The sequence below is a fragment of the Lupinus angustifolius genome, chromosome LG07 (genome assembly GCF_001865875.1).
Source record: "Lupinus angustifolius cultivar Tanjil chromosome LG07, LupAngTanjil_v1.0, whole genome shotgun sequence".
NCBI lineage: Eukaryota > Viridiplantae > Streptophyta > Magnoliopsida > Fabales > Fabaceae > Lupinus > Lupinus angustifolius.
In genome coordinates, this window is record NC_032015.1 from 5,869,941 (window position 1) to 5,882,509 (window position 12,569).

Consider the following 12,569-nt stretch of genomic DNA (forward strand, 5'->3'; position numbering starts at 1 on the left):
GGACATGTCTCGTGGTTCTATCAGTATTTACAAATGTGATTGTAAGTTATCTTTCAATGATCCTTACATCAACAATATGATTGTACACAACCCTATTATCTCAGTTAATTCTTCACCAACTATATCACCTGAAGTTGGCACCTCAATTGTTTTCTATCATAAAAAAATGTTTCAATTTATATGTTTGGTACCTAACTTCAAATCTAAAAAGAAACTCATTTCAGAAAGAAAAAAATATATTTATTCTCCAACTTTGGATGGTTGGAAGTTTTTTTCCAACTCTGATTTCCTACCATCAAAATCTCCTCTTGGTAGCTTCCCAGTTTACTACCAAACAATTATTATTATTAATAAGAATCACAAATTCAGCTTATTTTTACACTTTTACCGAATAAACATTTAACTTTATCCTGGGTCAGAAATTTAACTATGCATAGTAGTGGTTTATATTTATTATATTATGTTATTAAATAATATAAAATAGTTAATTATCCAACAAGCTGGAATAGCTCAGTTGGTTAGAGCGTGTGGCTGTTAACCACAAGGTCGGAGGTTCAAGCCCTCCTTCTAGCGCTTACTATTTTTTAATGACATATTGCCCAACATTTTGAGATAAATAAATAAGATCTTTTTTAAAACAGTCTTATAAAATGAAGGAATGCGATACTATTTATTTCTTCTATAAATTAATAATTAAATAGGCTAACGTGGGCTAGCCAACAAATTTTGACCAAAATCCAACTTTATCACAAAGCACCAAGATTAAAGTCTTAATCAAAAGTTTGCCGTTATTAAAAAATGATAAGCAATATAGAGATTATATAAGAACCTTCTATTGAAGGGGTTGTAAAAGGTGAAGGACAAGAAGATATGGCCCTACAAAATCCCCCCATTCCCAACAGTGACCCCAAAAACAACCCCGTTGACCTTTTCCATCACCTTCACAATCCCCTACTTCCCCAATCACAGAATATCTCACAAACCTATCCATTATCCAATCACATTATCCCCACCTCATCCAATAACTCAATCTTAAATTAGGTTCCAACACGTGTCATTATTCTATTCGTCACTCCGTTCCCATACTCTAATCTCAAGAGCAGCGAACCTTCCATATAAAATAGCCCCACATAAAAAAGTGACCATATTGCACGTGACTTTGACCACGTGATCCGTTGAAATCGCTTTGTTTTGTTTGTTCTCACTTTCTCTCTCTAAACTCAACCTATCTCTCATTTCATTGATCTCGGTTTCTCTCATTCTCTCTCTATCTCTGCGGCTAATCGCAAACCCTAACAAAACGAAACGATTCATTCGTATGATTTGATGCACATTGCTGCGCAGATAGGAGGATCGTGATCTGGTGCGGCCGTCAACATTTTAGGTTTTCGTTTCAATTTTTTGCAGAATTTCGAACGAATCATTTCGCGATAATCCAAGATTGAAATTCAATTATCCAATGTCTGTTTTGGTGGCCCGTACGGGTCGGCATCAGCAACGCTACGAAAACGGTTATCGTCTTGTTGCCGGGTACATATTTTATATGTTAATTTGAGTATAAGTTATTTGGAGGTGATTTTGAAATTGGGACTTTTCATTTATCGGATCGAGATTTTTGAAGAAACGGAATTGAGGATTTAATTTATTTTTTTGGATTTTGTTGGTGGTGGCTTTTTTATGATTGTTGTTGTGGACGAAAAACATGTCATTATCGAATGGAACTGTGCACCCACTTCAACATAATAATAAAAAAGTACTTTTTTTTATTGAATTGTCGTTGTATCACGCTTTTGACTTGGTTGCGATTTTTAATTTTCTGGGTTTTGAAGGAATCTTTGTTGCTTTTAAATTTAGTCGAGTTTGTCATATTGAAAAAAATATTATAGGCTTGAGTGCTTGACTAAACCAATTACTTTAGGAATTTCACATTAGAAAATTATAATAATATTAAATAATTAAATATTATCAGTTGTTTGTTTGACTTGGTAGGTTACCTACTCACCCTAAAAACAAATGGGATTTCTTTTGTTTCATTTCTGATCATCCTTAAATATTAAGCTCACACGCTTATTTGTTAACGTGGGTGGAGATTCATTATATTTTTAGTTATATAAGAAATTTGATCAATTGGCAATTGCATCCTCTTCCATGTGAAATTTATTGTTGTATTATATACTATTAAGTTTCGCCATATAATCTGTTTCATGTAAACAACTCCATTTTAAAACATTGACAGATTTTTTGATGCAATTTTGTATGAAAAAATAACAATATGTACCTGGAAATTATAGAAGTGTGCTGGGAAAAAAATATGAAAATGTTTGTTGACTAACTTAATTATACGAAGCTGCTTCTTTATGTCAACCAAACTTTTGTCAGCTAGGGGTTACCTAGAGTTTGAAATTGTTTTGCATATACTTCTCTGGGATATATATACATAAAGATCTGATCCATGGATGCTAATTGGGTTGCAGGTGTGTTCCGTTTAGATATAAAAGTTCTGATGATTGTGTAGACTGTAATTCTGAGAAGATTGTTGAAGTGCTTTTGATTAGCTCACCTAGTGGACCTGGTCTTTTGTTTCCAAAGGTATAATGTGTGGACTGTGGAATACTTCTTACCTCTATGCTCTATTTAGTACAAGAAAGAAATTCCTTACTTTTATGATTCTTCGATTATACTTACTTTTCCTGTACTATTATTGTTTCTGTGGTGATTCATTGACTGGCAATTTTGGGATGGATATATTTAGTTTGATGGGAACAGTACAAGAAATGGTTGAGACAGAGTAGAATCTACCGTTTGGTGATGCTATTCAGTGGTCTCTTTTTAACTATTTCTTTATTATTCAGGATTGGCAAATTATTGTGCCCTGTGGTCATTTTTTTCTAACTGTGTTGACTTCTGCTTCATATTACAATGTTACTCCAAGGTAATTGGAATTGGGTTGATTGGTACAATTAGTTTCTGCTATCTCATAACTACACTGGGTTATGTAAGATTCCCACCCTGATTGTATTTTCCAAAAGCTGATGCAATTTGTTTCCTTTCAGTGATTCGTGCTTTTATTGTACTACTCACAGTTCTATTTATGTCCAATAATGGACTAAGTCGTCCTTACAAATTTATTAGAGAAGTGGCTGTAGATGCAGCTGTGGTTACCAGAATACTGGTTGTTCTTTTAGAATGAAACTCAAGTCATTTTTGCATTTATATTTAGGCTTTTATCCAATATCGAAGAGAAACTTAATGTGCCAGGAGTTTAATCATGGAGATTTTAAACTGGCGACTGGTTTTGAAAGGCTTAAGTTGATAGAATGACAAACCAACTCAGGTGAAGCAATTTTGACTAATATCCAATGAGATGAATCACTCCAAAGAAATAAGTGAAATGTTTTACCCAAGTCCTGCTATTTTTGAATGATTAGAAAGGAATATCACGGGAATTGCATTCTGTCTGAGACTGTAGTTCTTTGCTGGAATTGACTTATTTGGGTGGTAAAATGATTGTAGGAATCTAGCACCAGAATGTAGTTGAGATCACCTGTGAATTCTTTTTTGAATGTATCCTCAGCAGTGGTATTAAATTCTGATTATTTTGATGTTGCTTTTCATCAAAGGGTGGTTGGGAGAATGATGAAACTGTTGAAGAGGCAGCTGCAAGAGAAGCTATTGAAGAAGCTGGAGTTCGAGGAGACCTAGTGGTGAAAAACTGCCCCCCTTAAATAAATTTATCTTTATTTTGCACCTCATGTGATATTCTATGTTGCTGTCAGTTTTGCTTGCTGGTAATGGCAAGTTTAAACCATTGGTGGGGCCTTTTACACTTCAATTTGCCTATCCACACTCTTCATCAACCAATCACAATTTTACAAAAAATAATGTTTTTATCATGGTTGGTTAGAAAAGAGCCTGAATAGGCAAATTGGAGTGTTAATAGCATCACCCTCATACCTTAACAATGTAACTTCGCATCTTTGTGAATGTACAAGAGGCCACATTAACATTTATAATTTGGGGAGTGGCTGCACTTCAGAGGTTAAAGTGCACCAGTCAAAACCATTGAATATGATGAATGGTTGAGATCATTACACCTCAATTAAGAATCTACATCATAACTTAGTCCGGATTGATGTACTTTAGCAAACTGCACTTCAGAGGAGCCTCACCTAAAATACATTCCGATTTTTTCACATGATCGTTTTAATATGTCTGCCTTTTTTCCAGATTTGAGCAAAAGTCAGTCTTATATATTGGGCCTTGGCATGCTATTGCTTCCATTCTTTTAGTCTCTCGGTTTTTTTATTTTAATATTTTAATGGTAAACAAGGCTGATGTATGTTTTTACGCTGCCTTCTGATCTTGACATTCGGATTGCTACTCACAAGCCAATGATTGAATCTTGTGGTTACTGTGTGTCAGGGTTTTACTGGGTACTATGAGTTTAAAAGTAAGACCCACCAAGATGAGTTCAGTCCAGAAGGTTTATGTAAAGCAGCAATGTTCGCATTGTTTGTCAAGGAGGAACTTGAGTTATGGCCAGAGAAAAGTAGCAGAGACAGGACTTGGCTGGCTGTATCAGATGCACTTGGAAGCCTCCGTCATGCATGGATGAGGGATGCTCTGGAATGCTTTTGCAAATGGCACAAGGAGAAATTTGTGGATGGAACAAGATGATTTACCTGATCTGTAGACTGATTTGCCTGATTACTCATTTATAGGGCATAATTGTATCTTTGATGAAATTTTTTTACTTTATTATTAGGGAAGATAGTTCTGTTCTGAATTGCATAGTTTTTCTTTCAAGACTCTGGATTGATCTCTGATTTTTTATTTTAATTGACAGTAATTCATAACATTAAATTTTAGTTGAGATTATTCTTTACATCCTTTTTTTGACCAGATTTTCACATGAATCACATGTATAAGGAAATGACTAGGCCCAATTACCATACCCCATGTAATAATGATGAGAAGTTTTTTCACTGCTTCTGCTCCGTTAACGAAATTGGGTGGATTAAGAGCTTATTCACGAGTTTGAATGTGGCACAATTTTACAGCATTAGAGATTTAAAGTTTTAAACAACTCAGCCTAGTCAATATTGCAGAAATAGAATATCTATTTAGTTAAATGCGTGCAAGCACACTGGTGGGTTGGGGTTAAAATTGATGGTGTAGCAGTACAGTGCTCCTGTGTGATGTGTCCAACATCCATGCCTTTGACCCCCTGTAGGGTCCTACAGTTTGTATAGTTCCAAAACTTACATTGGTATGCCCTGAATAGTGAATACCCAAAATCTGTTGCTTTACATGGCTTATGCATGAGCCGATTGAAAATTTTGGACCAGAACATATATACATGGGTAAAGCGTTGTTATTCCTATAACTCGCACTGGAAATTCCTATTTTGTTTCTCTTTCTAATCCTAATGCTACTATTGCTCTTAATAATTTACTCTTAGTTAGTACCCTCTATTACTAAAAACCTTATGAGTGTCTCTCAATTTGCGAGAGATAATTCGTGTTATTTTGAGTTTCATGCTAACATCTGTTTTGTCAAATCTCATGGTACTAATGAGGTTTTGCTTCAAGGGAGTCTCACTAAAGATGGTCTCTACGCATTTCATAGATTTCGTCCAAGATATGCTTCCCGTAGCCCTTTTTCTTCTTTTGATGATAGGACATCTAGTACTAATAAAACATCTAGTGTTTATACTGTTTGTAATACGAAACAACAGCCTTATAGTTCTTACTTTCTTTGGCACTGCAGACTTGGTCATCCTAATGAGACCATAGTCGCACAAATAATGAAGCACTGTAAAATCCCATATTCTAATAAAACCTTTACTGATTTTTGTTCCTCTTGTTGTTTGGGGAAAGCACACAAACTTTATGTCATTGCTTCCACTAGTGTGTATCATTCATCTTTTGATCTCTTGTATGTGGATTTATGGGGGCCTGCTCCTGTTTATTCAGTCTCGAGGTTTAGATATTATTTTTCAGTTGTCGATGATCATTCTAAACACACGTGTATATTTTTACTCAAACAGAAATCTGAAACTTTGTCGATGTTTTAATATTTTCTCAAGTTTGTTCACACTCAGTTCAATAAAACCATTAGAGCTATACAAAGTGATTTTGGGGGTGAGTTTAGACCTTTTACTACCTATATGAAAACTTTAGGTATTGCACATCGACTCTCATGTCCTCACACTCACAATCAACAAGGAATAATTGAGCGAAAACACAGACATATTGTAGACACGGTCTTTCTTTGTATCTCATGCCAAATTACCTTTGTCTGACTGGGAACATGCATTCACTACAGTTGCTTTCCTAATTAACAGGCTACTTAATCATGTTCTCAATAATGTGTTTCCCTTTCAACTATTTTTTGGCACTCTCCCTGATTATACTAGTTTCAAAGTATTTGGATGTGCTTGCTTTCCTCTACTTAGACCTTATAACAAACATAAACTGAGCTATAGAAGTAATGAGTGTGTGTTTCTTGGATACTCTACCTCTCATAAAGGGTATAAGTTTTTGTCTCCAGATAGAAAGATTTATGTCTCCAAAGATGTTCTTTTTGATGAACACACATTCAAACTTTTCCATGATTCACAAAATCCACTTCATCTAAATTGTGTTCTTCTTTTGATGCTCCTACATCTCATCTCGTCCTTGTTTCCAGTTTCTCTCCCCTTCCCTTGCTAACTAATACACTCCCTAACTCTCCTATTTCATCATCTTCTACCTTACCTACTGTTCCTAACTCACCCAATCCCACTTTTCTTCAGGCCCCTATTGTATCTTTTGAGTCTCCTCCTCATCATATTCCATCTTCTCGTAATTCATCTCCTTATGTCTCTACTTTACCTCGGTCTACACACCCCATGCAAACCAGATCTAAATCAGAGATTTTTAAACCTCTTGTTCCCAGATCTTTTCTTGTTGAAATTGAACCTTTAGAGTAGCCTTAGTGAGTCGTGTTTGACGTCAAGCGATGCAAGCTGAATATGATGCCCTTATTGCTCTATGGACATGGTCTTTAGTCCTTTACCCCCTCACAAGAAAGCTATTGGCTGCAAATGAGTGTTCCAAATTAAGGAAAATCCCGATGGAACTATTCACAAACATAATGCTCGACTTGTTGCTAAAGGATTTCATCAAAATTTGGAGTGGACTACACTTAGACCTTTTCACCGATTGTTAAATTTGTTACTATCAGAGTTATTCTCACTCTTGCAGTCTCTTATCAGTGGCCTATTGAACATCTTGATATTAACAACGCCTTTCTAAACGGTCTCCTTAATGAAGAAGTGTATATGCAACAACCTGCAAGATTTCAGTACAGTGATAAAATATTGGTCTGCAAATTGCATAAAGCCATCTATGGTCTCAAACAAGCACCCCGACAATGGTTTGAAAGACTCAAAGGTTCTCTACTTCAGTTTGGGTTTTACTCATGCAAATGTGACAATTCTTTGTTCATTCACACTTCATCTGACTTTCAACTATATGTGTTAGTTTATGTGGATGATATAATAGTCATTGGTTCATCTCCTTCCATGGTCTCTAAAGTGATTAAAGATCTTAGTATCTCATATGCTCTTAAGCAACTCGAGAAATTGGACTACTTCCTTGGAATCGAGGTCAAGCATCTTTCCGATGAAACCTTACTCATGTCTCAAACCAAATATATTAGAGATCTCTTAGCAAGAGCTAATATGGATACATCAAAACCAATGCCATCACCTATGACTAACAATTTCAAGCTTTCTCAAGAAGGAAATGATCTCTTTTAGGATCCTACGTTTTATAGATCAATTGTTGGAGCTTTAAAATGTCACTATCACAAGACCTGATATAGCCTTTAATGTCAACAAAGTGTGTCAGTTTCTTGGAAAACCTCTTCAATCTGAGTGGACTACTGTTAAGAGGATCCTCAGATATTTACAAGGCACAATCAGTTTTGGCTTAACTACTAAGAAAGCTCATAATCACACCCCGTTAGCGCTTTCTGCTTTTTGTGATGCTGGCTAAGCATATGACATTGATGATCGGAAGTCTACCTCAGGTGCATGTATCTTTTTGTGACCGAATCTAGTTACTTGGTGATCTAAAAAGCAACATACTATATCCAGATCAAGCACATAAGCAGAATAAAAAAGTCTAGCTCTTGCATCCCAAGAATTGATGTGGATAGAATCACTTCTAAGTGAACTCAAACAACACTACAAAACTCATGTTGTGTTTTGTGACAATCTTAGCACAATTGCTAAGTCACACAATCCTGTGTTACAAAATAAGACCAAACACATTTAACTAGACTTATCTTTTGTTCGAGACAAAATTCAAAACAAAACTCTAGTTGTCAAGCATGTCTCCTCGATCTATCAAACTGCAGACATTCTCACAAAGCCTTTAAGCAACTCGCAGTTCATGAATCTCAGAAATCAACTCCAAGTCAAAGACTATTTCAACATGATTAAAGAACCCTCAAGTTCAGGGGGGAATATTAGAGAACCATTCTCTTCAGATTAGTTAGAATCTGAATAGTCTAGATGGTTCTGAACTAATGAAGAAGAAGTTAGTTATAGAATCTATTATAGCAGTTAGATGACAATTACCTTCTATATATAGAGTACTACCTCATCATTGTAAATCATTCTTTCATTCAATAAAATTTTGATTCCTCCTCTTCTTCTATTCTCTCTGATTCTCTTTCTCTTAAAAGTGCTACATTTACAATGGGTATGCAGTGAATGGTTTAATTTTCACTTGAAACTAGTAGTATTATAGAAATCAAATTATATAGCATGACCGATTGAATTGTTAAACACTCTTGATGGAAAAGGAAAATAGATAAGCAAAAATTAAAATTGAAGTAATGACTTAAAGTCGTTTATTATATCCTTTTATATAGAACTTGAGTATATCACATCCTATTACAATTATTTGTTTATGGTAATAGTGTATTGTGTTGTGAATTCAAGGGTTGTTCTTCATTTTTTCCACCTATGCATAAACAATTGTCATTGTAACACACGAGGAGTCCTCTTCTTCCATTACAAAGTATCTCTCCGAAGAAAGCACAATCCACGTCTCTAGAGCAATGAATACCTATAAAATGCACAAAATTATTTCCAACGCTATGAGATAAATTAAATAACTATAAGAGATTTAATATATATATACACTGACAATATAATTATTTCATCATTCATGTGTTAATTATTATTGACTCTTAAACCAAAATAATACAAATCAATAGTGGATAATATGTTATGAGTGTAAAAAATTATACCGTCATTATGTAGATATTAACCAAGAAATCATACCATGGGATACAGCTACGGTTAGAAGAAAAACCAAGAAAGCTAGTTTGAATGAAGCCTTTTCCATAATGTTTTTTGGAGTTTTGAGAATCGCAACTAAGCAAATTTTGATGTATGCCGTGAACTATGGATTCTTTGATTTCCACCGACCTTATGATTCTCAATTTATAGTATAATAAGGTGTGGTTAGAGAATGAAATCCCTCTAATTATGTGATTCATCTAATGTAAGTCATTCAATGTAATCAATAAATGATGAAAAAATTAATCATGTATGATAAAAAAATTAGATAATCAATGATACTTTCAACAAAATGTGATATTATCTGTACACATTTAAATAGAGACACATACAAATATGATGAGTGAATGACCATGAGACGGGTCGGGAGGAGTCATGCTTGATCCTTACCCGATCCTAAATATTGACATAGTCTAATCTTTGAACCTGACCTTAGACCCGATAAGACTCGACCTTATTCAGGCTCAATCATGATTAGACCATATTTGATGAATTGATAGGACCGAGTTATGCTAACCCCTAATTATAGGATTAGAATTACTATTCACTATTGTATATACATTCATTTATACAAGTCAACAATTGATTACATATCAATCATACTCTCTAATATTTTTTAATAATTTTTTTTTTAATAAAAATTATAGTCCATTTTACTCCACCTCTCTCTTCCTTCTCCTTTAACCCAATACCCCTCTTGTGTAAAATCCTCCATTTCTACATCTTATTTTTTCAACCCACATTATTAAATGTACACCATAAGCACCTCACTAAATGTCAAACCATAAACCAATCCAAGAGTGTTTTTCCCATCCATTTCACAAATTACTAATCCTATCCCCCAACTCAGTCTTCACAAATCCCACTACAATCAATTCAGAGAAGAGACAATTCTGTTATTGTCATAAGAGAGTAAAGGGCTTGAGTTTGGGCTAATTGGGAAAATGGGGTTGTTTGAAAATCGAGAAAGTTTCCATTTTATAGGAGAAAGGGGAGAATTGTTGAAGTTGGCATTAAAGTCAAAACCACCACCACTATTAGAAGAAGGTATTGACTTCGAGAGAGTTGATGGTGTTAGAAATAATGGGTCTTTTTTTTATGGGGTTAAGATGAAGTGAAGGAGGAGAAGAGAAAGTGTGTGTTGTTGAAGAAGAACCCATAATGTAATTGTAATGTCAAACAGAATCACATACAAAGAGATGGAGAAAATGTGTGTTGTTGTTATGTTATGCTATGTGGGGATATGAGTATTATGGTGGAGCGGGAACCGCGATGGAGTGAGAGTGATAAAAAAAACTTGTGGATGACATGATAACTTGCCTTACGTAGGACCACCAATAAAGGTCATGTCAACACTTAACGTGTCATGCGAGCAAATTTATTATAGTTTATAGAACTTAGATTATAGAATGGTTAACTTGATTCGAAGTTGAATTTATTGGGGATGAAAATATTACTTACAAAATTTTAGGGACTAAATTGGTACCCACGAAAAAAATGAGATACCAAAATGGGTAATTACTCGAATAAATAAGAGAACATGTTATTAACATTTTGTCAATGATTTAAGAGTATAATATTTATATGTTGCATGTGTAAAAATTTATACACAATCAAAATATCATATATCATTCATTTATATTACTTTTAATTTGGAGTCATGATTGTTAAATATGAATAATGAATGATATGATGATAATAAATGCAATACATATATTTCTCATGATTTAATACATCTTTCATTTATTATCCATCAATTACATATCATAATACTAATTTTATTCTGATTTACACGTCTCATTACCATAAAACGCATTCCTTAAGTATTTTGTAAATGATTTCCAATAGCTTCTATAAATGATTTTTGGGATAATTTTTAACAATTCATAGATGTTGTGATTAGATTTCCCATACCAGATGAATGTTATTGTTATCTTATAGATGGAATTGTCGCTACATTTTTACATGGGAAACATATAAAGCTATCTCTATATCCAATTTTGGAATGCATTAATCTCATAATATAATTTATGAAGTTCGGTAGTTAGTTATATGCTAAAGAAGATATAAGCATTTCGTTCGCTTGCATTAAGATAATACCCCACTGATTGAATAAAGCCTAATATATATCCAAACTCTTTTGTTTATTTCTTTTATTTGTTTATTTATCAAAGACAATCTCATTTTTCTTTTGTGCCTAACAAAAGTTTATATTGTTCTTACATATCCTTACGTATTGAGAAAATTAAGACTACATAATTATAAGTAATGTTTTAATTGACTAAAAGAAATGATTTATCATGAACATTTAAATAGTGAATTGGGGAAAATGATATGAATTATCATAATTATTCTTGCATGTAATTATTATTTTTACATGTTTATGAGAAACAGTTTTAGTGAACAAAGGTGACGTGCACAACTGTTCAAAGAAAAGAAATGACTCATTGCAATATTTCCTTCAACCTTTACGTTTTTTATTTCAATTTTCTTTTGTTATTTATTTGAACTGAGATTTTTTACTCATATTTAATTATGGCCAATTCTGAAAAAACTAGCTTATAGTTTGTGGAAAATATTACTCATATTTAAGAGCGTCATGTCAAAAATAATTGGAGGTAAAATGTTCTTAAAAATTACTTTTGCTTATAGTTTCACTAGATTTAACTTAAAGGTTGGAAATAACTAATTTCTTTCGGAGTATATAGGTATCTCTTTCAACAAATGTTGCTATCAGGACTTGAACTCTATCTTGACTTCTTAGTCATTCTATAAATCTAATAAAACTTTATACCACTAGACTAGCATTTTGTTAGTAAATTAAAAGTTTTGAACATTGTTAACCATTTATTTTACCAATTAAATAATTAAAAGGTTTTGACCCAATGAATTCTGTATGTATTAAGGGCTTGAAATAGCCAAGCATTTCCATCAATAAAAGATATTAATTTCAAAATAACTTATATAGAGGTTTTAATTTGTTTAAAGTTCCTAATAATGAGTATTCAATAATAATATTATTTATAATATATCTAAGTTAAAGTGTTCAAAAATATTAATCGTTGGGACAACATATTCTTACAAATTTATTTACCAATTAAATAAATATTTAAATTTTGACACTTGGATGATAATATGCCGAGAAAAAATGGATACTCATAAGTAATTTGACACTTGGATGATAATTTTTATCAACTCATTTTTCTATTGT

The 12,569-nt window shown here is 33.4% G+C and overlaps 1 protein-coding gene and 1 non-coding gene across 2 annotated transcripts; both read left to right on the forward strand.

The window, feature by feature from the left end:
- On the forward strand, nucleotides 500–573 carry TRNAN-GUU. The gene has a single exon. It is a non-coding gene; the product is annotated as a tRNA-Asn (tRNA).
- LOC109352010 (nudix hydrolase 16, mitochondrial-like) lies at nucleotides 1,212–4,882 on the forward strand. Its single transcript, XM_019593770.1, has 4 exons — nucleotides 1,212–1,530; nucleotides 2,475–2,589; nucleotides 3,621–3,704; nucleotides 4,423–4,882. The coding sequence occupies exons 1-4, from the start codon at nucleotides 1,460–1,462 to the stop codon at nucleotides 4,675–4,677; spliced, it is 525 nt and encodes a 174-aa protein (XP_019449315.1). The 5' UTR covers nucleotides 1,212–1,459; the 3' UTR covers nucleotides 4,678–4,882.